This window comes from Nerophis lumbriciformis, linkage group LG09 (assembly GCF_033978685.3).
Source record: "Nerophis lumbriciformis linkage group LG09, RoL_Nlum_v2.1, whole genome shotgun sequence".
In the NCBI taxonomy this organism is placed as follows: Eukaryota; Metazoa; Chordata; class Actinopteri; order Syngnathiformes; family Syngnathidae; genus Nerophis; species Nerophis lumbriciformis.
The window spans coordinates 16,670,504-16,696,909 of NC_084556.2; the positions used below are offsets into that span (position 1 = coordinate 16,670,504).

At 41.4% G+C, this 26,406-nt stretch overlaps 1 protein-coding gene across 2 annotated transcripts; it reads left to right on the top strand.

Moving 5' to 3' along the window:
* The first annotated feature begins 1,081 nt into the window (after positions 1-1,081).
* Positions 1,082-26,406, top strand: paxbp1 (PAX3 and PAX7 binding protein 1). Of its 2 annotated transcripts, none has more exons than XM_061962494.1 (18): positions 1,082-1,513; positions 2,669-2,788; positions 7,436-7,648; positions 7,830-8,051; positions 8,133-8,233; positions 12,177-12,400; positions 12,631-12,820; positions 14,831-14,954; positions 15,506-15,608; positions 15,700-15,815; positions 15,895-16,094; positions 16,170-16,317; positions 22,027-22,148; positions 22,225-22,301; positions 22,362-22,428; positions 22,497-22,643; positions 22,719-22,873; positions 25,908-26,406. In XM_061962494.1, the coding sequence occupies exons 1-18, from the start codon at positions 1,204-1,206 to the stop codon at positions 26,026-26,028; spliced, it is 2,760 nt and encodes a 919-aa protein (XP_061818478.1). In that variant the 5' UTR covers positions 1,082-1,203; the 3' UTR covers positions 26,029-26,406. The 2 variants fall into 2 exon arrangements, with proteins under 2 accessions (XP_061818478.1, XP_061818479.1); XM_061962495.1 differs by having other exon boundaries at positions 2,672-2,788.

Below are 26,406 nucleotides of genomic sequence, written 5' to 3' on the forward strand. Positions count from 1 at the left end.
GGTTGCCGACCCCTGCACTAGTAGTAGGCCATGAAATCACTTTATTAAATATTCAAACAAAGTGTTACTGTTCAAACAGCGTGTCACGATACAGTAGCCAAACATCTTAAATATACTTGTTAAATAAAACCTCTGCCTGCCTTGTTTTTGATGAATATTTAGGTCTACTAGGCTATTGTGTTTTAATGGTGGTTATTATGGTGGTACATGGAGAGCCAGGGTTTTCTGAGGTGAAAAAAGTTGGAGAATAATTGCACTAGGCCATCGTGCAGACCTTCTAAAAAAAAAAAAAAAAGATCTCACTGCCACTTTGGTTCTCAGTATTCTTCTTCCATTCAAAGTACCTTGTGAACACCATATTCTTGAATTATTGCCGAAGCAATTCAATATTTTTATTTGACATACTGATAGATTAATAGAATTTAAAGTTTAGTTAGAGTCCAATGTTTTCCTTGAAGTCATAAATATCCTTTCTTGATATAAAAAAAAATTAAAAAAAATAATGTTGTGCATTATCGAGAAGTAGGTTGGGATATTTTGTTTTGTTTTTTGTTTTATGAACACAAGGAATCAATATGTACCTGGCAGCTAAATTAATTTGTAGTCCTTAATTTGACACCACCTGACATTAAATAAACACGGAGAAAACAACAACAACTAAGAAACAATACAATGACGGTTTACCTTTAGCATGATTTTTGCTGTTTGAGATTGATTGATTGATTGAAACTTTTATTAGTAGATTGCACAGTACAGTACATATTCCGTACAATTGACCACTAAATGGAATACGTTTTTCAACTTGTCGGGGTCAACGTTAATCAATTCATGGTAAATTGGCGAGAATTGGCGAATATTAGCATTTAAATATAAAAATAAATAAATAAACTGATTTTTTTTTTCTAATAAATGTTTTTATATATTCCCTTAATTTAATAATGCAAAACATTTTTAGAATAGACTGTCACATTTTCACTTTAATATCAAGTCCCTTCTTTATGTGATTGATGCACATACTAATTTTGAGCAGTAGAGGTCAGTAGTGAGCCCTTGAACTAATACGCATTCGCATTTAAAAAACGAAGAAGAAAGTCTCTCCGGTAGAAAATGGCTCTCGTGGAGAACGGGTGTCATGTCACTCCTATCTGACTGCGGTTTATCAGTATTTATCGGCATGCGTGATCGTAGTTAATTTAACCAAAAATGTTCAAAAAGGCCAAACGAGCTAACTTCCGACGAAGGAATGCGTCCGACGAGGAAGAGCATGAGGAGAAGGTGCAGCCGATGCTGGCGCCGACGTTGTTCGGGCCTGTTTTGGAGGAAGTGCCGTTCCTGGAGGCGTCCAACAACAACAACAACAGCTACAACGTCAGCTTAGCCCCCAGTAGTAACGGTTTTACGGGCGGTTTTAACAGCAGCAGAGCCTCCAAGAAGGACAAGAAGCCGAAAGAAAGCAGCGCGGTGGTGTTTGGACCCACCAAAGCTAGCCTGCTGAGTTTCGACGATGAAGAAGGTACCCGGACGGCCTGGCGTCTATGTAGCTATCCATGATAGCATGCTGGGCCGCCATCTTTTACACTCGTGTATTACTTTTCCATTATTTGAGACTTTTTTTATGCTCTAATTCAGGCCTGGGCAATTATTTTGACACGGGGGCTACATTTAGAGAAAAAAATGTGTCTGGGGGCCGGTATATCTATTTTTAGGAACACTAATACAAAACCTCACAATAATGTCTGATTGAATGCTAAAAACGTTGTGACAGACCGCCTTAAAAAACGTAATGGGATTTTACATTTTTCTATGAACGATAAAACACTGATTATTGACCAATTATGAACGTCACATCCCCTTTCGATCGACATATTTTACAATCAAGTGAAACTCAATAAAAATGCAACAAACAGAGAAATATGCATGCATATGGAACAAAATAAACCCACAATCTGATATTTGCTAAATTCCCCCCAGGGATCAATAAAGTACTTTCTATTCTATATATCACTAAGCTTTAGAACTTTGTTGTAAAAAATCTCCTTCCGCGTCTGTGGAAACGCTTCCCGTCCACACTGCTTGGTGCCTCGTCTGAGCTGCTGTGATGTAGATGACCATAGTAACTTATTAGATTACCATAGTAACTGGTATATCATCCATAAGCGCAGATTCCAACCATTGAAATACTTTGTATAGTTGAAGACTTACGGCCATTAGAAAACATGACTGCACATCATATTGGCAGCTACACTTTCCATCTTAAAGATCTAAAAAAATTATTTGGGAATGTCCGGCGGGCCAGATTGAAAAGCTCAACGGGCTGCATGTGGCCCCCGGGCCTTACTTTGCCCAGGTCTGCTCTAATTCCTTCTAATGCAAAGTCGGGTTGCTAATTATTGACCACGTGACAGCGTATGCATTATAGGTCATTGAAATTGAGACCCCCTAAAAAGTGGCATTTGTTTGCATTCAAGCATCGTGGTGGGGGAAACATTACTCCAAAATGTAGTTTTGTGCAATGTCGTTTTGTAGTGGACTGTTCACTCCACTCATCCATTATATTTTCTATTTTTTGATGAGTGCAACAACCCTTGAGTTACGACGCAAATGCAGTTTATCGTAGCTCTTATTGCCTTTTTCTAAAGCATGTCTCTCACTGTGTCATGGCTTCTAGAAGAAGAAGGAATCTTCGATGTCTTCAGAGTGAAGAAGCCGACTCACAGCAAGAAAATAGTCAAGCAGCTGAAGAAGGAATATAAAGAGGATCTGGAGAAGGGTGGCGTTGCCAAATCAGGTGAGAAATATTAGACTATCGTCATTTATTTAGGGCAGTGGTTCTTAACCTGGGTTCGATCGAACCCAAGGGGTTCGGTGAGTCGGCCTCAGGGGTTCGGCGGAGGTCAAAACGCACCCGACTCATCGTGTAAATAAATACTTCTCCCTATCGGCATATTACGGATACGGCAACAGCTGACTGATTTGCAGGTGTGTAATTTGTTGTGAGTTTATGCACTGTGTTGGTTTTGTTGTTTGAACAAGGTGATGTTCATGCACAGTTCATTTTATGCACCAGTAAAAAAAAAACATGGTAACACTGTAGTATGGGGAACATATTCACCATTAGGGACGGCGTGGCGCAGTGGAGGAGTGGCCGTGCGCAACCCGAGGGTCCCTGGTTCAATCCCCACCTAGTACCAACCTCGTCATGTCCGCTGTGTCCTGAGCAAGACACTTCACCCTTGCTCCTGATGGGTGCTGGTTAGCGCCTTGCATGGCAGCTCCCGCCATCAGTGTGTGAATGGGTAAATGTGGAAGTAGTGTCAAAGCGCTTTGAGTACCTTGAAGGTAGAAAAGCGCTATACAAGTACAACCCATTTATCATTTATCATTTATTAATTAGTTGCTTATTAACATGCAAATTAGTAACATATTGACTCTTAACTAGTCATTATTAAGTACTTAATAATGCCTTATTTGGCATGGCCTTATTCTAACCCTGACCCTCTAACTCTAACCCTAACCAAATAACTCTAAATGAAGTCTTTATTACTTAGAATATGTTCCCCTAGTGTTCAAATAACTCTAAATTAAGTCTTTATGTTCCCCATACTTAAGTGTTACCATAAACATATAACTTTGTCTTGAATATGAAAAAAAACAAAACATTTTCTTTTTCACTAAAGAAGGGTTCGGTGAATGCGCATATGAAACTGGCAGGGTTTGGTTCCTCCAACAAGGTTAAGAACCACTGATTTAGAGTGTTTGTTAGAATAGAAGCAATAAGGAACCATGCACTAGTTAATTATCAAAGGTGACAACACTCACAGTGTAAAGAATACATGTATAGTTTTAACGATTTGGTTCTAAATTTGTGGTTGCCGATAAAATTCAGGGACAATATTTTTTGGGGGAACGATACGATCTGAAACGCTTCAGTGAGTCTAGAAATCAATTCAATAAAGTTTTCGCAAAAAAATCAATCAAGCAGTGTAGTGTGACCGTGAAATACATAGTGGATACTGGACACCGCAGTTGAAGTTTCCTATATTCCTGTTATGTCTTCTAAGGGAAACGGATATAAATTAATTATGAGTACAAGTAAACAGCAATTAATGACCAACGCATTCACTGCCTTTTTAAATAAAGTGCAACCAACACTTGAGGTTGAATTAACAAGAGGAAACTTTTTTTCTGATGACATTTTCAACTTTCAAGCAATTTCCAATAAAACTTCAGTCGCCAACATTTTAACAGTAGATTTACCTGCTAAATAAAGTCTCCCAACCAGGCCATACATTATCTATTCTCCGCCCTGGCATCGCTGATTAAGGACAGTGTCCCAGGTGGACGGAAGCATGTATGCCCCCTAATCCCTGTTGATGGCGTTAGCTCCTCACTTCCTAATTTCCATAACCTCCTTGGTCTCATCTCTTTTTTTCTTTGAATTCCGTTTCCTTGGCTGCCAGGTGTTGTATTCCGGAAGTGGGTGCGTCGCTGTAACTTGCTCCGGTGTCACTGCCGTTGTGTCGGTCGCATCTTTTGTGGCTTTAAGTTGTGTTGTGAAGATATACTATTGTTATTTCGTTTGTCTTTGTTGTTGCTTTTGCAATCGCGCTGTGGCTGAAAGTTTTTGTGTTGTAATTTATGATCTTGTCTTGTGGCATTTGTGTTATGACTTTTCTCGACCACCGTAGCTACCCACCATTATTGTTTTGATGACGCCACAGACGGGCAAATAGACTTAACGTTTAAAAGGGAACTGCACTTTTTGGTATTTTGCCTATCGTTCACATTTATTATGAGAGACAAGATGTATTTTTTTTTATGCATTCTAACTCGTAAATCAACATAAATAAAAGTCCACTTACAATAAAGTTATTGGGAGGTTCTCTATTCCGCCCATAAAACCCTATAGGTAACCATCCAAAAAGCGCCAACAACACTCTATTTACACTTTGTGACCTGAATATTAACAAAGTGTTAGTGTTATTGTTATTATAAACGCTAACGCAGACAAAATATTTTAGCGGCACATTGTCACAGAGGGCTGGCAGGCTTGTTGCTGCTATGTTGACATCATTGACTGGCCAGCTGCTTTCTCGCCTTAAAGCGTGTGAAAGATTATTTTAGATTATAAATAATGCCTCTCACCTTGATGGTAGAAGGATGAAGACACAATCCGACAACTTGGTCAACTTTGGCATTCAATTTATACCCAAAAATGGCAAGAAAGACACGAAAAGACGCTCTTTTCCACTTCCCTTTTTTCTTTACAAGGCTTATGAGTCCATCATCTAAATGGGAATGTATGAATGTCCGATCAGTCGGCATCCTAGTGAGAGCATATATTGTACAGTAAGAGAGGTTTTATCATGTTTGTTGGCTTTCATGAAGTCTACAGTTGGTAGTAATCAGTGATTCTGTCGAAGGAAAAAGCGAACGTTGTGATGCGTCTATTAAATTAATGCACCGCTGTATGCTTAAAATGATCAAAATACATAAATATTACATGTTGTTATGAATGTGCCTGTTTCTACATTATATATATATATATATATACTTACGGCATGTATATAAAACAATGATGGATTTCGGATGTTTTTTTAAGCACTTCATAGACAGAATAGAGCGACTAACATAGGTTCCATTGTAAGCAGACTTTTAATTGCACCTATTTACTAGTTAGAAGACATTAAAAAAAGAAAAACATGTGTACTTGTCTTGCATAAGAATTGGGAACGATAGGCAAAATTATTGAAGAAAGTGCAGTTCCCCTCTAACGTGCTTAACTTCATATAAAATCTTCCATTCTTAAATCCAATGTTTTCCTTTTTCTAACATTGATAAAATCGATAGACTCTATTTTAAAATACCTATCTTCTGGAAGGCAAACTTTCCAAGCACAGATCAATATACGGTCATTTAAATTTAGGAATATAAATCCATTTACCCAGGTATCGATCAATCGTTAACCCCCTAATGTATTCAGATTTAATCAAAGGCAGCTGTACTGAACTCAAAGCTCTGTACCAATTTACCACTCAGGAAGTGTACTTTCATTGTTGCAATGTCACTAAAACTGAATTGGAGAAAGCATTTTTAGCAAATTCCAGCTCCTTTTTTCATGCCTTATTTAAAGAATTGTTAATAATAATAATGACTTTTATTTATATTGCACTTTTCATTTGACATCAAATCTCAAAGTGCTACATATTAAAATACATAAAAACAAATAAGAGAGAAAAGTTGGATAAAAAAACATCACAAGATTTACAGGTTAAAATTATCTGTAGGCTTTTCTAAAAAGGTGAGTCTTAAGTCCTTTTTTAAAAGCATCTACCGTCTGTGGGGGCCCTGAGGTGGCAAGAAAGGGCGTTTTACAGACGGAGACCAGCAGTTTCAAATGAACTGTCCCCCATAGTCTTAAGCCGTGTCCTGGACGCGAGCTGACTGTGCTGTTTGCCTGACGAGGTTCTGGTTGAGGTTTGTGGCGTGAGCAGGTCCGCGAAGTAAGTGGGGGCATCACCGTGCAAACAATGGTGGGTGTGCAGGAGAACCTTGTATTCGATCCGGGCAGAGATGGGGGAGCCAGTGAAGGGTGCGGAGGATGGGGGTGATGTGATCGTACTTTTGCACCCTCATCTGGACCCTGGTAGCGCTGTTCTGAACAAACTGGAATTTTTGGACGCTCCTGCCAGGGATCCCGACGACAAGTGCGTTACAGTAATCTAACCTGGAAGAGATAAAGGCATGGACAAACTTCTCTGCAGCTGGGAGGGAGAGAAAAGGACAGACTTTCTAGATATTTCCCCTCAAGGAGGTTTTGCATTGTCGGAGACATGATTGTCGAAAGAGAGGTGAGGGTCAAACATGATCCCAAGGCTGGTAACAGATGCAGAGAGGGGAATGTTGTGGCCTGAGAGTAAAACCAAGATAATTGGGGAAGAGTAGAGTTGTTGAGTACCAATTCAGCTGCAGGAAGTTTTGGCTCATCCATGCGTCTATCTCCTCTAGGCAGGAGCTGAGACGAGCAACCGTGGCAGTGGGGGAACCAGAAGGGGAGACCTTGAGGTAGAGTTGTGTCGTCAGCATAGCAGTGGTAATTTATTCCATGCCTTCTTGCGACACACCCCAGGGGAAACATGATCCTCATGGTTTGATTTCAAATTTTTCCGGACTTATGCAGATCCCGAATACACAAACAGGTATCAATAGGTAAGAACAGTTAGTTCTGCATAAAAGGTTCCCTTTAAAATAGGTTTAACAGCCTCTGTCAGACACAAATTGGTAAAATTGCTGCATCACAGCTAGGCCTGGGCCAATAACAAATTTGGCTGGATGATATATTGTCGACTTTGTCCTCTCACAGGGGGAGAAAGCTTGAGAAATGCCAGTGAAAGGAGCAGCGAATGACAAAGATAAAATTGTTTGTTTTCCATAGACACTCCGCCTCAACCCGCTGTCACTGTCAAAGAGGAAGTCATCACCTCCAGCAATGTGGGCGGCGACCATGGCGAAGAAGAAATGGAGGTGGACAGCGCTGACGACCAGGGGGAAGATGTGAAAGATCAAGGAACGAGTCAGGTGTCCAAGAGCATCAGCAACCCAGGAGCGACATTCAATACTCTCTCCTCCCTCAGCACTCTCAGACCTGGTACCACACTGTTTGTCATTAATTTCACGTTAAAGCCTAAAAAAAGATGTTGTCTTATATTCAGGGTCTAGAGATTTTCTTGAAAAAGAAGGGCTCGTTTTACATTCTCGTTAATACAGGATTGATTTTTGTTTAATCACTACCATAACGCTCGGAATCAGCGTAACTTTTGTCGCTCTAGGTGAGATCCCTGACGCAGCCTTCATTCACGCTGCCAGAAAGAGGCGACAGCTAGCCAGAGAGCTGGGTGGAGACGCCCCCCTGGTCGAGACAGAAACCCCAAAGAAACGCATGACACAAGAAGACCAAGATGGCAGCGACGACGAAGACGAGGACGAGAAGAGGATTAGCTTTAGCGGCGTGAAGAGCAAAACGCAGAGGCAAAAGATCGCAGAGGAGATAGGTACCTCACGCCTTACGAGACTCGTTGGTCACCATGGCCATCATCACGGCCTGATAATTACCGCCTGCTGCACATGTGCAGGTATCGAGGGGAGTGATGACGAGGCACTGGATACGGGTGCTGACGAGGAAGTCAGTCGGTGGGAGCAGGAGCAGATTAGGAAAGGAATCAGCATACCTCAGGTAAGCAGCGTGATTCCTCCCAAAAGTTCAAACATTTTTGTAATTACTGATTGGCCAACTAAGTAAACACTGTGGGTAATTTAACATGGAATTATTTTAAGGTGTTGCAGATGTTATAAGCAGAATTCTGGTGCCAGAAAATCATATAGTGGTGTATACAGGTTAGGGATGTAACGATAAACCGTAGTAATAACTGCGGTAAAACTCCCGACGCTTAGTAATACCATTTTAAATTAAAATGATCGAAAACCGCGACTGATAACTGTACTTTGATAAACTGGCGCCAGTTCACTAGATTAAATGCTAACATGAAAACAAGAGACATTAACTTCTTTCCCCGTAAGAAACATACCTCAATCTAAACTTATATTAACATATGTGCACAATTAACCTACAAGCTGTGCTTTTTTTTAGTATCTTAGAGCAATAAATCTTTCTTCGAAGGAAAAGAGACTATGGGTTTTTTTTACGGTGCATTCAAGGACCGGTGAACAGAGTAGGACACAATGCCCGCCAGAAATAATAATAGTAGATCTTACTTGTTATGCATTTTTTATATTTAAATAAATATTAAAGTGCTACATTACAAACTAATATTTAAAACAATAAAAGGTTAGACATTAAAACAGATAAGATACTAAGACTAAAACACCATCAGTGATGCTGTTGCCATTTCTAATCTAAAGTAGTGTAAAGTTCTTCCGTATTTTCGCGACCATAGGGCGCACCTTATTAAAAGGCGCAGTCTCAGTTACGGGTGCTATTTCTATATTTAACGCATAAATAAGGCGCACCGTATTTTTGGGCGCAGGCATGGTAAAACATACGCTAGCTTAAAACATACGGTAGCATGCATGCACGCTGTTTTAAAAAGGCAGGAGGAGCAAAGCTGAGTTTGGTTGTACTTTATTTTTTGATCAATCCTCATCCACAAATCCATCAAAGTCCTCATTTTCTGTGTCCGAAATGTCAAGTGCTCTATCAAACACGCCAGATTCCCTCTCGTCATTTTCAGAGTCTGTCTCATTGCCGTGTGGCTCCTCAGAAATTATGCCAGCTTTTGCGAAAGCTCGAACAACAATGCAAGCAGACACGTTAGCCCAAGCATCCACAATCCATTCACAAATTGTGGCGTAACTCGCCCGACGCTGCCTCACAGTTTTCGTAATGCTGTTTGCCATCTGTCATCCATCGCTCCCATGACACTCACAACTTCACTTTGAACGCCCTGTTTACACCCATGTCCAGTGGTTGGAGTTCCTTCGTCATGGCGCCTCCTGGAATGATGGCAAGCTCACATTTCGTTTGCTGCACTTGGTTTTTCACAGCGGCTGCTAGATGAGCACGCATGGAGTCACAGATCAACAAGGACGGTGACGCGTGGAACAAAAACATCCGGTCTCTTTACGTAGACCTCACTCAGCCACTCTCTCATTTTCTCCTCGTCCATCCAGCCCTTTTGATTTGCCTTAATGATGACTCCAGGTGGAAACTTTTCTTTAGGCAGCGTCTTCCTCTTGAAAATCACCATAGGTGGCAGTTTCTGTCCATTAGCATGGCAAGCTAGCACAGCAGTAAAAGCTGACTTTTCGTACCCCGTTGTGCGTATCGCTACCGTGCTGGTCCCCAAGTTCTCGACATTGTGCTTCACCGAGATATCGAAAGTGAGCGGCACCTCGTCCATGTTGGTGATGTGGTTGGGCTAGATGTGTTTGTCGGTAATTAGTTTATTGCAGTAGGAGCGGAAGATGGCCAGCTTTTCCTTGTAATCCGCCGGACGTTGCTGAGCCACGGTAGTCTTTGCCTGAATAGATAGATGGCGCCGTTTCATAAAACAAAAGCACCAAGGCGGACCTCCTTGAAAATTATCCTGCAAGCTTTATTGCCCTCATTCGAATGGTGACTGTAGAGACGCTTCTCCGGGCTGTTCTTTGATCGTGACTCCATTGCTGGAGTTGGTCTTCCAAGTCCGGCCACCTCGCCTTGTTTCCGCGGAAACTCAGCTTTGTCTTCCTGACTTGGCGAAGCTCGTTTTTCTGCTTCCTCCACTTTCAAACCATAGATTAGTTGATTTTGAATTCTCTCGCGGCTGCTCGATTTCCATGTTTCTCCGCATAACTGATAGCTTGCAGTTTGAACTGTGCTTCGTACGCTTGTCTCTTCATAGGTGCCATTTTCGGTGGTCCTTTGCCGAACCGATGTTGTTTTGTACAACGCACATACCAGCACTACCGTATATACCCACTGGGGGCATGCCTTTAACGTCCACATGCTGTCCTCAGTCACGTCCGCCTTTCCTCGATATAAACAGCATTCCGGTCCAGTCACAACAGTCACACAACAACATCTACAGATTTTGGATATCAGTGCACACATAAGACACCCCGTCCATTTTGGAGAAAATGTAAGACTTTTAGGTGCGCCTTATGGTCGTGAAAATACGGTACTTATATTTGTCAGTAAACTCACCATGAAAGCGCTAAAATATACCGGTGTCGTGAGTTTACATTATTCACCCAAGGAACTTTAGTTATTAGAGAGTTCCGGTCTGACGATTTTTCACGGGACACATTTCCAGCCTAGTTATTGCACGAGTGAGCCACAGATGAGGAGCTGCTGCTCCGTTATTGATTTAAGTAAAGTCTGAATGTCATTAAAACAGTTAGCTCCATCTTTTGACACTTCTTCCACTCCCGTCCTTGCACGCTACACCGCTACAACAAAGATGACGGAGAAAAGGCGCTGACGAAGACCGCCCAAATACGGCACCATTACATGTTATGTAGATCACCAGGAAGTGTTTTCAATTTAGAAAAAAAAATATGACCCCTTTAATGCGCCCTATAATCCAGTGCGCCTTTTGTATGAAAATAGACCTGGCTAGACCGGTTCATCGGCAATGCGCCTTATAATCCGTAAAATACAGTATTTGGGATCTGCACAAGTCCTGAAAATTTGCGCGCGTCTGCATTTGTTGTCCGTGCCGATACCTTAGTGCGCCTTTTGTATGAAAAACCGCCTGACTTGCTAATCGGCAGTGCGCCTTACAATCCGGTAGAAATATACGAGACATATAAGTTTATTGCAATCTAAAGGATATCCATGCATTATTATGTATTATGATTACATCAGTGGTTAATTTGGTCTCAAACAAATAATGGCAATATCGTTTATCGGCAGTAATTAGTAGATCACCTACTCAGTGGCCTAGTGGTTAGAGTGTCCGCCCTGAGATCGGTAGGTTGTGAGTTCAAATCCCGGCCGAGTCATACCAAAGACTATAAAAATGGGACCCATTACCTCTCTGCTTGGCACTCAGCATCATTGTGAATTGGGGATTAAATCACCAAAAATGATTCCCGGGCGCGGCCACCGCTGCTGCTCACTGCTCCCCTCACCTCCCAGGGGGTGATCAAGGGTGATGGGTCAAATGCAGAGAATAATTTCGCCACACCTAGTGTGTGTGTGACAATCATTGGTACTTTAACTTTTAACTTTAACTTTATCAATAATATCATCGAGCAATTATCAGCCCAGGCTTATATTGAACATCTTGAAGTGCAGTTATTTCCCCAGTTAGAAAAACTGGTTTGGGGGGGGGGTGTTTGCCATCACTTTCCAACAATTTCCGCATATTGGTTCGTTCATCCGTGTTAATGGTCTTGTCTTGCTTATTAGCTTTGAAGCTAAAATATTCCCACACAGGGACATTTGGCTTTTTATTAGTGAGTAGAGGCTCTGTCTAGTGGCTGTGTAAGCTCGCAGCCCCGTTTTCGCCCACCAAGATAAAGATGGCAATTTATTAGTGCTTGCAAAGTTATCAAGTTAATTTTCATTTATCGTTAGAATAAGGGATTTATTAACTATTGGCCCAGGCTGACCAACAAGGATTCATGATTCAGTAATCGATAAACAATGCTCAAAATATCTATTTTCTGACCAGGTCCTAAGCAGCCAACCAGAGGACAGCACGGCCTACTATCAGAACAGCTACGGTGCTCAGCCTTATGGCGCTTCCTACAGCATGCCCTTCACATACAGCACCGCGCCCTCGCAGGCCTGCAAGACCCTTGGCCTGGCAGACAACAGTTCCGTTCACTTTGGCGTCTCTGTTAGTGACTTACCCCCAGTGTCCATTGATCTGGTAAAGAAACGCCTGCAGGATAGGTAGGTAAAGTAGAACTGCCGCCCTGTCATGTCGGCTGCTGTGTGCTAAGGTTGTGGAGACCCCATAAAAGCTACATACAGAGCTAACCACATGGGGGAGGGATGAATTATATGTTGTACTTCCTAAAACCACATTGTTGTCTCTACCTATACATTGTGAAGTCATTTGTCCACTTTTTGCACTTGACCTACTTCTTGCCCCTCCTCCTTTTCACGCCTTGTGTCCACAGGCTCAGCCACATGCGCGCAAGCCACGACGCCAATGCTAAACGCTACATTCAGATCCAAGAAGACTTAACTGCCTCAGAGAAGACCATTCAGCAGCTGGACGGCTCGTCCAATGACAATGCAGATCAATATAAATTCTTGCAAGAGATGCGAGGGTATGTTGGAGACTTGCTTGAGTGTTTCGGTGAAAAGGTAAGAGAGAATGTACCTGCTCTCTGATTAGCTGTTGTTTTGTGTCCATTTTCAGTGTTGACAACTTAAGATATTTAGGAAACATACAAATTAAATACAGGTATATATAATAATACTTGTGTAATGAATGCCGACTAAGATGGGTCCAATATATGCATACGTGATTTGTGTGCGACGACATGATGTAACCACAGTTAATATTTACATACAGTATGTGTTAGAATCGTTGCAAAAAATTGTGGTCTGCCTGTCAACACAAAGGATTCCTGGCAAATGATCCCTTTAAAAAAAAAAAGTTAAAACTGTAATTCACATTGTTGCATGTATAAAATTGAAAGTGCATCGATTTGAAAAAATACCATGTGTTTACTTATGCCATCACTTCATTACACTGCATTTTGGCAGTTTTGGGGCTTTTTTGAAGTTGTTAGGAGCCCATTCGCAGTCCCATATTTTCCCTATCATAAGTGGAGCACTAATTCCATGCCCTCCAAGACACTTATTTTATTTTCTATATATTTCTCAAAAAGTCGTTTAAGCGTACATTTAATAAATACCTTTTTAAGATACCAACTAAATAGTCGGGATGCACAATATTTTTTTTAAGCTGGTACCGATAACTTCCTACTTCTCCATATCTTATTTGCATGATATATGGTACTATTATTTTTTACATTTAGATTTAAGTGTAGTTTGTGCACACTTCGAGGTAAGAAAGACTTAAATGTGTACTTGACGAACTCTGCCCTGTAGATTTGTTCTGACCAAAGCCGGTATCTTCAACAATAGTAAAGAGCTGGTTGTCCAACACCATCATTTCCATGACAAATTACAGATCGTTTTAGCCTTTATGTCGTCTCTTGCAAACTTTTTTGCACTTTTCAAATGTCACAGCAATAGGAACAAGCCCTGACCAATTTTTTGCGGCAAACTTTGGGGAAGCTTTTTTAGCAACATGTGCCTTCATAAGCTTTCAAAATTCAGTTGTAGCAATGTCAGCATTTCAGGTGGTTTATCAGGTTTGCAGTTTAGAAGCGCAATTTTTTTCACTCCTTGCAGAATGTTAACACAACATCTGGCATAAATGTTACGCAAAAAGTCTTCATCTGAAACGATTAAGTCTCACACAATCGACGTCATGTTTGTTTGCTGTGAGGTCAGAGGAAATTTACAACAGGCCGTCAAAGTAGACGAGCAGGAGAAAAAAAGCATTGGATTTTCTTATTTTAACCCACCTTCAGTACGTGACGGGGAAGTATCGCCTCATTGGAGTTATTTTTTAATGTTATCGAATTTATTGGTATGATGTCATAATTCCTAATATCGACCCGATATTTATTGTGCACTCCTAATACAATCTAAATTGCATTGAATTATTTATCTTATTTACATGATGAAATGTCATTTCTGTCGCTGCAAGATGGGGCTTATACAATTATCCACACTTGTTGCGCACAGGAGGAGGACCGATCGCATTAATATTTATTGTATTAGGATGACTTACACAAAAATGGCAAGGAACACACATGTTAGTTTTTCTATTATTTGGCTACATTGCAGCTTAGGTGTGTGTTTCAGATAAATCAGTATTTTTATTTTTTTATAAAAACGGTGATGACAATTATTCTTGCTTTTGCTCTCTCATGCTTGACTGAACTAATAACGATTTTGGTCGCTCAGCAGCAATTCCATGGAGCAACCTGCATCCTGCAAAGTCATTAATTTTGTGACTCTTCCTGCATAAAATGATTAATTTAATTAAATCTCTCAAATGTGAAACATGAGCTAAATATTGTTTGTGTTGGGTAAAATGAACAACTATACATTTTCTGTCACTCTAGCTTCAAACTTTAGAAGTTAATATATTTTTACCCCACACTGGTAATATTCTAGCGCCACTCTTAATGTACTTCACAATCCTCTTCTTTCACGCCAGCAAGGCACTTCCTGTGACTTGGGAACCCTTCGTTTGTTTGGGTCAGAGGTCACAGAAGGCATCATATCTTTCAGGTGCCTGCTGTCCTGGAGCTGGAGGCTGCCATGCACCAGTTACTAAGGCAACGGGCCTCGCGACTGGTCCAGAGAAGACAGGATGATATAAAAGATGAATCAGCGGAGTTTGCAAGCCTTTCAAGTCAGTCCATCTTGAAGGTTTTTATGATTCATTCGAGCGGCCTCGTTAGTTCTGTGTGCGTGCGTTTGTACGGTTTTAGATTGAAGTAATGTTTGAGTGTGTGCGTGCATGTGTACAGTTTTGGATTGAAGTAATGTTTGTGTGTGTGTGTATGAGTGAGCATGTACACATGACAAGGTAGTTTTGTATGTCGGAGTCTCGCAGTGAGCGGGATGTCAAAGTCACTTAAGAGGTGACAATATCTATCAGTGTAACAATATCATGTTGCAGACGGTAAGTGACTAGGAATTTGGTACAGAACACAATGCTTGGACATAATCAATGATTGTGTGGAATTAACTGAGCCATTTTCCTCAGTATATCAGGGGGTTGATCAAATGTTGTAAAACAAACATTTAGTACCTTCTTGCTGGAACAAACAGCAGAAAAAGAGGCTGTTATATAGTAATATGACTCAAGACTATATCAAATGTTAGTTTTTAGTAATGTTAGTGTAAGGGTGATCTTCTAATAACACTACTGGCCCCTCACATCCCTCGTGTCTCTTGTAGATAAAGCCATCATGGCTCCCAATCTGGATACGTTTGGTCGCGACCGCACATTGTACCAAGAGAACAATCGTCAGAGGAGGATAGCAGAAAGAGAGGCGCGACGGTACGCTGAGGAAAATAAAAAAAAGTTAACCTGAATATGCCTTTAAAATTGGCACTAAATTCTCAACTTTGTTTTTAATCTTCCGCCTCAGAGCTCGCCGGCGTCAAGCTCGAGAGCAGAATGGAAAGTGGGCGGAGCACAAAGAAGGTCTGTCGTCTGATGATGAGGAGACGTCTACAGACATCACAAGCTTCGACATGGAGCACGGTATTAAAAAGTGTTGCAATTAGGAGATGAAACAAGCAATGATCAAACCTCAACTGACATGCAAATTCCTCTCTTCCAGATCGTATCGCAAAAGAATGTAAGAAAGTGTTTGAGGATGTGGTGGAAGACTTCCATTCCCTGGATTACATCAAATCCCAGTTTGAAGTTTGGAGGCGGGACTACGCCGACTGCTACAGAGATGCTTACATAGGCCTATGCCTACCCAAACTCTTCAGCCCTTTGGTTCGACTGCAGCTTATCACATGGAACCCTCTTGAGGTAAAAGTTTGCTTTACAAACGCTCTACTTTGAAATCAAACTCTGAAACCAGACTTTCTTGATGCACCACTGTAGGCGCAGTGTACAAACTTTGAGTACATGCTCTGGTTTGAGTCGCTGCTGTTCTATGGATTTGAGGAGAACAACACATTGCAGAAAGGAGATAGCGACATCGGCCTGCTGCCTGCTATTGTGGAAAAGGTCATACTCACCAAACTGACAGGTATGAAAACACATTAGTCACTAAAAGACAGTACACTTGGGGAATATCTTCCCTCTAAACCCCAACTAAAACTTAGTGGAATTATCTTCAAGTGTGTTTAGCGCTTTTTGGTTTTGTCACCAAAGAGCGGTGACAACATTAGAACCAATAATGAGACTTAAAGTTATGTAGCTGTGATGTACTGGCTGCTCAGTACACAATGGCCAAATCAACCATTAGTCGTCAATAGGATTCGATATGGTTCCTCATTTCCATTCTGAATCCCAAAGATCCTCGATTGTGATTATTTTAAGAGGCCTGGTCAAAACTGTAACTCACGGGGACTATTTTTAACAATAAATATCAGTCCTCTGAACTTGAATTTAAATGTTCTGAAGTTTATTTCTACAGGAGTACACTTTCACAAAAGTTTCACTCATAAAAGTTTCAACCTCATAAAGAACATTTACACATGTGTTGTTTGTGTTCGAGATAGGAATGTTCCGATCAGGGTTTTATGCTGCCGATACCTATCATTTATGAGTGAAATCGACCGATACTGATCGCATATATTAATTGAAAAAAAAAAATATATATTTATGGTGAGTGCATATTGCCCGTCCCATTAAAAGGGGTGGGGGAGTTGCACTCATACACAATAAAAACTTTAATCTTACCCCGAACCTAAATAATAAATATAACTCGTTTGAGGTGCTTACTATGAGGTTTGTCACACCGCTGCCTCTCCACCTGGCTGTTATCTACCGCCCCCCAGGACCCAATTCGGACTTCATCAGTGAATTTTCAGAGTTCGTTGCTGATTTAGTGACGCACGCTGACAATATAATCATAATGGGGGACTTTAATATCCATATGAATACCCCATCGGACCCTCAGTGCATGGCGCTCCAGACTATAATTGATAGCTGTGGTCTTACACAAATAATAAATGAACCTACGCATCGCAACGGTAATACGATAGATCTAGTGCTGGTCAGGGGTGTCACCACCTCCAAAGTTACGATACTCCCGTATACTAAAGTAATGTCCGATCATTACCTTATAAAATTTGAAGTCCTGACTCATTGTCAACAAACTAATAATAATAACTACTATAGCAGCCGCAACATTAATGCTGCCACAACGATGTCTCTTGCTGGCCTACTGCCTTCGGTAATGGCACCATTCCCAAATTATGTCGGCTCTATTGATAACCTCACTAACAACTTTAACGACGCCCTGCGCGACACCATTGATAGTATAGCACCGCTAAAGCTTAAAAGAGCCCCTAAAAGGCGCACCCCATGGTTTACAGAAGAAACTAGAGCCCATAAATTATCATGTAAAAAGCTGGAACGCAAATGGCGCGCTACTAAACTTGAGGTTTTCCATCAAGCATGGAGTGATAGTTTAATAACTTATAAACACATGCTTACCCTAGCTAAAGCTAAATATTACTCAAATCTCATCCACCTCAACAAAAATGATCCGAAATTTTTGTTTAGTACAGTAGCATCGCTAACCCAACAAGGGACTCCTCCCAGTAGCTCCACCCACTCAGCAGATGATTTTATGAATTTATTTAATAAGAAAATTGAATTCATTAGAAAGGAGATTAAAGACAATGCATCGCAGCTACAACTGGGTTCTATTAACACAGATACGACTGTATCTACGAAGGATACCGCCCTCCAAAATAGTTTCTCTCTCTTTGATGAAATAACATTAGAGGAATTGTTAAGATGTGTCAATGGGACAAAACAAACAACATGTTTACTTGACCCATTTCCTGGGAAACTTATTAAGGAGCTTTTTGTATTATTAGGTCCATCAGTGCTAAATATTATAAACTTATCACTTTCCTCTGGCACTGTTCCACTAGCATTCAAAAAAGCGGTTATTCATCCTTTGCTCAAAAGACCTAACATCGATCCTGACCTCATGGTAAACTACCGGCCGGTGTCCCACCTTCCGTTTATCTCGAAAATCCTCGAAAAAATTGTCGCACAGCAGCTAAATGAACACTTAGTGTCTAACAATCTCTGTGAACCTTTTCAATCCGGTTTCAGGGCAAATCACTCTACGGAGACAGCCCTCGCAAAAATGACTAATGATCTACTGCTAACGATGGATTCTGATGCGTCATCTATGTTGCTGCTTCTTGATCTTAGCGCTGCTTTCGATACCGTCGATCATAACATTTTATTAGAACGTATCAAAACACGTATTGGTATGTCAGACTTAGCCTTGTCGTGGGTTAACTCTTATCTTACTGACAGGATGCAGTGCGTCTCCCATAACAATGTGACCTCGGACTATGTTAAGGTAACGTGCGGAGTCCCCCAAGGTTCGGTTCTTGGCCCTGCACTCTTTAGTATTTACATGTTGCCGCTAGGCGACATCAATCAATCAATCAATCTTTATTTATATAGCCCTAAATCACAAGTGTCTCAAAGGGCTGCACAAGCCACAACGACATCCTCGGTACAAAGCCCACATACGGGCAAGGAAAAACTCACCCCAGTGGGACGTCGATGTGAATGACTATGAGAAACCTTGGAGAGGACCGCATATGTGGGTAACCCCCCCCCTCTAGGGGAGACCGAAAGCAATGGATGTCGAGTGGGTCTGACATAATATTGTGAGAGTCCAGTCCATAGTGGATCCAACATAATAGTAAGAGTCCAGTCCGTAGTGGGGCCAGCAGGACACCATCCCGAGCGGAGACGGACGGGTCAGCAGCGCAGAGATGTTCCCTGCCGATGCACAGGCGAGCGGTTCACCCCGGGTCCCGACTCTGGACAGCCAGCACTTCATCCATGGCCACCGGACCTGTGCCCCCCCCCCCCCCCTCAAGGAAAAGGGGAGCAGAGGAGAAAAGAAAAGAAACGGCAGATCAACTGGTCTAACAGGGGGGCTATTTAAAGGCTAGAGTATACAAATGAGTTTTAAGACATCATACACAAATACGGTGTTAGCTTTCATTGTTATGCTGATGACACCCAACTCTACATGCCCCTAAAGCTGACCAACACGCCGGATTGTAGTCAGCTGGAGGCGTGTCTTAATGAAATTAAACAATGGATGTCCGCTAACTTCTTGCAACTCAACACTAAGAAAACGGAAATGCTGATTATCGGTCCTGCTAAACACCGACATTTATTTGATAATACCACCTTAACATTTGACAACCAAACAATTACACAAAGCGACTCAGTAAAGAATCTGGGTATTATCTTCGACCCAACTCTCTCCTTTGAGTCACACATTAAGAGTGTTACTAAAACGGCCTTCTTTCATCTCCGTAATATCGCTAAAATTCGTTCCATTTTGTCCACTAGCGACGCTGAGATCATTATTCATGCGTTCGTTACGTCTCGTCTCGATTACTGTAACGTATTATTTTCGGGTCTCCCTATGTCTAGCATTAAAAGATTACAGTTGGTACAAAATGCGGCTGCTAGACTTTTGACAAGAACAAGAAAGTTTGATCATATTACGCCTATACTGGCTCACCTGCACTGGCTTCCTGTGCACTTAAGATGCGACTTTAAGGTTTTACTACTTACGTATAAAATACTACACGGTCTAGCTCCAGCCTATCTTGCCGATTGTATTGTACCATATGTCCCGGCAAGAAATCTGCGTTCAAAGAACTCCGGCTTATTAGTGATTCCCAGAGCCCAAAAAAAGTCTGCGGGCTGTAGAGCGTTTTCTATTCGGGCTCCAGCACTATGGAATGCCCTCCCGGTAACAGTTAGAGATGCTACCTCAGTAGAAACATTTAAGTCCCATCTCAAAACTCATTTGTATACTCTAGCCTTTGAATAGCCCCCCTTTTTTTAGACCAGTTGATCTGCCGTTTCTTTTCTTTTCTCCTCTGCTCCCCCCTATCCCTTGTGGAAGGGGAGACACAGATCCGGTGGCCATGGATGGGGTGCTGGCTGTCCGGGGTCGGGACCCGGGGTGGACCGCTCGCCTGTATATCGGTTGGGAACATCTCTGCGCTGCTGACCCGTCTCCGCTCGGGATGGTTTCCTGCTGACCCCACTGTGGACTGGACTCTTACTGTTATGCTGGATCCACTATGGACTGGACTCTCACAATATTATGTTAGACCCACTCGACATCCATTGCATTCGGTCTCTCTAGAGGGGGGGGGTTACCCACATAGGCGGTCCTCTCCAAGGTTTCTCATAGTCATTCACATCGACGTCCCACTGGGGTGAGTTTTTCCTTGCCCTTATGTGGGCTGTACCGAGGATGTCGTGGCTTGTGCAGCCCTTTGAGACACTTGTGATTCAGGGCTATATAAATAAACATTGATTGATTGATTGATTGATGGTTCCTCATTTCCAATCTGAATCCCAAAGATCCTCGATTGTGATTATTTTAAGAGGCCTGGTCAAAACTGTAACTCACGGGGACTATTTTTAACAATAAATATCAGTCCTCTGAACTTGAATTTAAATGTTCTGAAGTTTATTTCTACAGGAGTACACTTTCACAAAAGTTTCACTCATAAAAGTTTCAACCTCATAAAGAACATTTACACATGTGTTGTTTGTGTTCGAGATAGGAATGTTCCGATCAGGGTTTTATGCTGCCGATACCTATCATTTATGAGTGAAATCAACCGATACTGATCGCATGTATTAATTGAAAAATATATATATATATATTTATGGTGAGTGCTATTGACAGTGTAATATTGTCAAGATAATATTTAAACTACTACGTTATTACATACAGTTGTTTGATCAAAACAAAGTAAATAGCACAATAACTAAACAAAAGTTAAAACTACAATCTACTGCTCATTGAAATCCTTTGGTTTTTGCCTTTGGAGGCCTTCTGTGTACAGGGAAGTTATACCTGAATTTGTAAACATTAACAAAAATAACAAACTGATTATGTGAACATTTAAATATCGATCTAATCACTCTAGTATTTATCATATACTGATGCTACCTTTGGTATCAACAATACCGATTTATGGATTGATTCGTCTTCCTCTTACGTATGGCAGTGTTAGCTAAATGGCAACAGAACAGCTCTCTCTCTTTCTCTTCCTCCCCAGATAATATCTACTTACTTTCTGCTGTAACACGCTTCCATGTACACTTCTTAAACTTTATTAAGCCTTTATTTCTTGTTGTTTCAAGCTAGTTTAACTATATGCATGCTTGCTCCGGTTTGTTCTTGGTGTATAACATGTTTAGCCTCATCCTCCAGTCTTCTAGTGATTATAATACTTTAGAATTGCAGTTTATTTTTGTAATGAAAGATAATTGACTCCACACGGTGAATGGAGATACAGTTAGCATCTTGCCGCCTCTGTGGTAGCTAATTCTTCTGGTCAGCGGACTGATCATTGAAAACAGGAATCAACGTTTAAAAATTTGGATGATTCTGGGAGAAATGGAATATAAGACCCAGTTCCCATTGATACAGTATGGCCAACCCGAGTAATCAGTAACCGAACACTGGAGAGTCCAATGTGAAAACTTAGACACTGGCCTCTCATGCATGGTCATTAATGCATACGTATGGAGTTACGTAATTCTATTTACACTTAGAGCAAACCAGCCGTTCTGCATTTTTATATGTCATGTATCAAAGGTTGAGTAAACTTCTTTTTACACTTGTATGGCAGTTCATATCGTTATTGTCAGTTATAAATTTGTTACACTTTGTTTAATGGTACTACATGTGTGTTTGTGCTAACAGCGATCTCAGAACAAGTGTGGGACCCATTATCGAGCAGCCAGAGTGCCAGACTGGTGGCCTTCATTCGCAGACTGATAAAAAGCTACCCAACTGTGCTGCATGGGGACAACCAATACACACAGGTACTGCCTACTCTTGTCTCCTACATGTGGATCATGTTCTTGTCTTAACGGTGGTCCTTATTTCTTTGTCTATCAGGAGCTGTTGAAAACTATTGTCTTGCGGGTGCGGCGCACACTCGATGAAGATGTTTTCCAGCCCCTCTACCCCAAAAAGTACTAACATTAAAAAGTAATCTCCATTAGCTCAATTGTCTGACAGTTTGCTTTCTTTAGTTTGCTGGAAAACAAGAACAGCGGTCCTTACTTATTCTACCAGAGGCAATTCTGGACTTGTGTGAAGGTTTGTAGACCATCCTCAGAGAGTGCTACGATGCCAAGCAAGTCTAACGGTCTTTTCTCTGTGTGTAGCTGTTAGGAAACATTTTGCAATGGGAAGGGATTCTCTCGACTTCCTGCTTAAAGGACTTGGCTTTAGACAGCACTCTGAATAGATACATCCTCTCTGCACTGCAGACCACCGATACCAACGAGGACAATATTTACAAGTCTCAGAAGGCAAGAGTCCTTTTACAATAAAGTAGCTTGCTTCTTCGTTCATAAATGGGTTTTACACGTTTTTGCATTTTTCAGGTTGTGGAATATCTGCCAGCACATTGGTTCTCTGGGCTGAAGCACCAGCAGACGCTGCCTCAGCTGGAGCCTCTATGTCGCTACCTCGTGCATTTGGCCAACTCTTTGTACCGCAGCAGCCAGGGAGCGGCCGATACCCAACGGCGGGCGACAAAGTAAGACGATAAGCTTCCTTATTTATAATGCTTTACAGTTCGACGAATTTCCTCGCAAATGCGCCTAAAAATAGACCGTGGAACTTGAGGGGAGGGTGGGGGAACTGCCGCACATGTGGGACTTCAACCTATTCATCGCATGTATTTCCTTTAAATCTATCCAAATTTGATCAAACTAGAGTGACATTTTTTCTCATCTGTATAGCATATTAAATAACTTAAACCATAACCAAATGGACAAGTGAATGACGCGGAAATGTCATCGATCACTCTGTGTGCGTCCCTCCCTTCCTCCTGCGCCATTCAGAGGGGAGCCCCGCTTGTCTTAGTTCAAACACTTAGTCTTCCAACACAGAAGAAACAAGATCTTGGTTTGAGGAAATGGTCAGTAAAAGAAAACGTTTGTATTCCACCACCTTAAACCTTGACACAAACTGCTCTGTGCGCTAGTAACTACGAGTGTCTGAGGCAATATTGAACAACAAATCAATGGTTGAAGTGACAAACTTGCCATCCAAATAATAACCCGTTTGTTGACAAGATCATACAGCCATGGAAGCACATTCAATCTATTTATTAAGCAGAGGTAACACAAACCAGTGAAAGATTCAAAAGAGCTGCCTTCAGAGCTGACAAACTGCCTCTGCTAGCCTGCTAACCTACTCAGTGACTTAGTGGTTAGAGTGTCCGCCCTGAGATCGGTAGGTTGTGAGTTCAAAGCCCGGCCGAGTCATACCAAAGACTATAAAGATGGGACCCATTACCTCCCTGCTTGGCACTCAGCATCAAGGGTTGGAATTGGGGGTTAAATCACCAAAAATGATTCCCGGGCGCGGCGCCGCTGCTGCCCACTGCTCCCCTCACCTCCCAGAGGGTGATCAAGGGGATGGGTCAAATGCAGAAGACAAATTTCACCACACCTAGTGTGTGTGTGAAAATCATTGGTACTTTAACTTTAACTAAAATGGCTCAAGCTGAAATACCTGTGCGCCTTAGACTGAGCCTGGACTCGCTGACTTCACACATCACTAGGAAACCAGCACCGCCTTTTAAAGGCACACACCGCTCTCATATATATACACTTAATATGAAACATTGTCAACTGAATTATGCCAGAAATGTTCCTATTAGGGTTTAATGCTGCTGATTCCGATCAGTGAGATCGACCGATACCAATCACATGTATTAACTGTACATTTTTCGGTGGATGTATTGTGAGTGCTATTGACAGTGTAAAAATACCAACACAATATTTTATATTATGTTTTTTTGTATTACACACAATTGTCCTCCAGTGATAATTGTACCTGATAATGATACTAAGAAATGCAGTTTATTTCCGTAATGGAGGTGATTATTAGTTTAGCTTGAGCTGCATGTTTCTGGCCAAAACAGTAATAGATTGTTTTAATCAATATCGAAATCACAATTATTCATGATGTTAGGAAACAGTGTTGGGGGTGGGGGGTACGTGACGCCATCATATAATTTGTATCAGCTAACAAAAAGGCTATAAACATTATCCATGTCTTTGTTCATTAATAGTATCAACGTGTCAGCTTTTCCTCATTACATGATTTTTCTATTTTTGATAGATTTTTTAATGTGCATCTTCTGTATATTTACATGTACTATGTACATACAGTATAGGTCATATAGGAATTAACTATATACCGCAAAACATTCACATAACGCTATGTCACACATTAAGTGGTTTTTAAAGTAATAATTTTGACATGGGAAAAAAACCCACAAATGTATAACAAACATGGTCTTTACTTTTTGATATCAATATAAAACACAAAGCAGTTTGGCCAATGAATTAATAAGTCTTATAAACAGGCTTTGTTCTTCTCCAACATGCAACAGTTTGGCTAACATAAATAAATCTTGAGTAGTACCTCACACATCTAATACACAAGCTCTGTGCCTCTCTGACAACTCAGTGTGCTGTCACTCTACAGCCTGCAATCAATTCAATGAGAAACAAAATGACTGTGGACTGTACTCTCACAATATTATGTCAGACCCACTCGACATCCATTGCATTCGGTCTCCCCTAGAGGGGGGGGGGGGGGGTTACCCACATATGCAGTCCTCTCCAAGGTTTCTCATAGTCATTCACATCGACGTCCCACTGGGGTGAGTTTTTCCTTGCCCTTATGTGGGCTCTGTACCGAGGATGTCGTTGTGGCTTGTGCAGCCCTTTGAGACACTTGTGATTTAGGGCTGTATAAATAAACATTGATTGATTGATTGAAAACATTTTAGCTAGTGTTGACGTTATTGGGAACACTGACAAAGTTAGCAGGAAAAGGATGAGTGACCATCCCAGCAAACAAACTAATGATGTTTTAAACAAGTTGTGGCAATGTTCCCTACACATGTTTCCTTTCCTCCTTACTCAGTCAGAGCAGGTGAGTGAAGGACTGAGAAGTGACACCACGCTGTGTTGGGCTTTCATAATGAAAGCAAAATCAAATAGTTTTTCCACCGCTGTATACTTTTTGGGTGGGACAAATGTGTCTGTCTCCAATATTGTTCACACCTGTCGCCATCTAATACCAGCAGTGCGCTCTCAAACACACGCAAAGACTCCACGGAGGTGAAGCGAGTGAAACGAGACTCTGCAGCAGCAGTCTCGGGAAAAGTTTTTGAATGTTAATGTTTCAGTTCAGCATGACGATGGAGTTTGTTGCTCATACACAAACGTCACACGTGTGGGCGTTTGTTTTTACAGGGCTGTTCTCTCCCGCTGTGGTTGTTTTGATATAAAGCTGAGCCTGCTTTTTAAATGTTAATATTGCCAACCTCCCCCTCAATTAATTGTGATCACGATTAAAATCCGATTAATTGTTCAGCCCTACTCCACACTGGTGTTTGTAAATAGCCTTTTTAAATTGTTTTACTTTTTTTTTCAATAATCGTCCGATACTGATCGGTGACCAATGGATCGCCTCATCCTGAATATTATTTGGTCTTGTCATGCAGTTACGTAAACATTTTTTTCTCACAACCTCATTTGTGCCAATAGGGAGCAAGTGAAAGAGATTGTAAAGATGCTGGCCCACATGAAGGCGGTGGACCACATCATCACTCTGGCGGCAGAGCAAGGCATCAAGGACATCAAGCCTCTTTTGGAAGCCAAGTCATAGACCACCATCAGTATCAGTCATTCATTGTGGTGAACAACTCCTCACTCAACTACTGTGTAGACATTTTCATCTCTGCAGTCAGTTTGCCCGCGGAAGTGTAAATACTGTGAATAATGTACAGAAATGTTTGTTTTCTTTAATGCGCTCGTCTAACACTTTTCCTGTAAAGTCCACTTCCCTTCCTAATGCAGTTGGACTCATCAAGTGAAAAAGTAGATGAGTTGATGTAATAAGTGTCCAACTGTTTTTGCTTCAGCAACTCTTTACCATCTGTTCTTAGTGACTCCAGTTAGAAACAGCACACAGGACAAAGATTCATGTCTCACCATCAGCACTGATTGAACCTTTGTTTGGGAATAAAATATACATTTGAAAGTG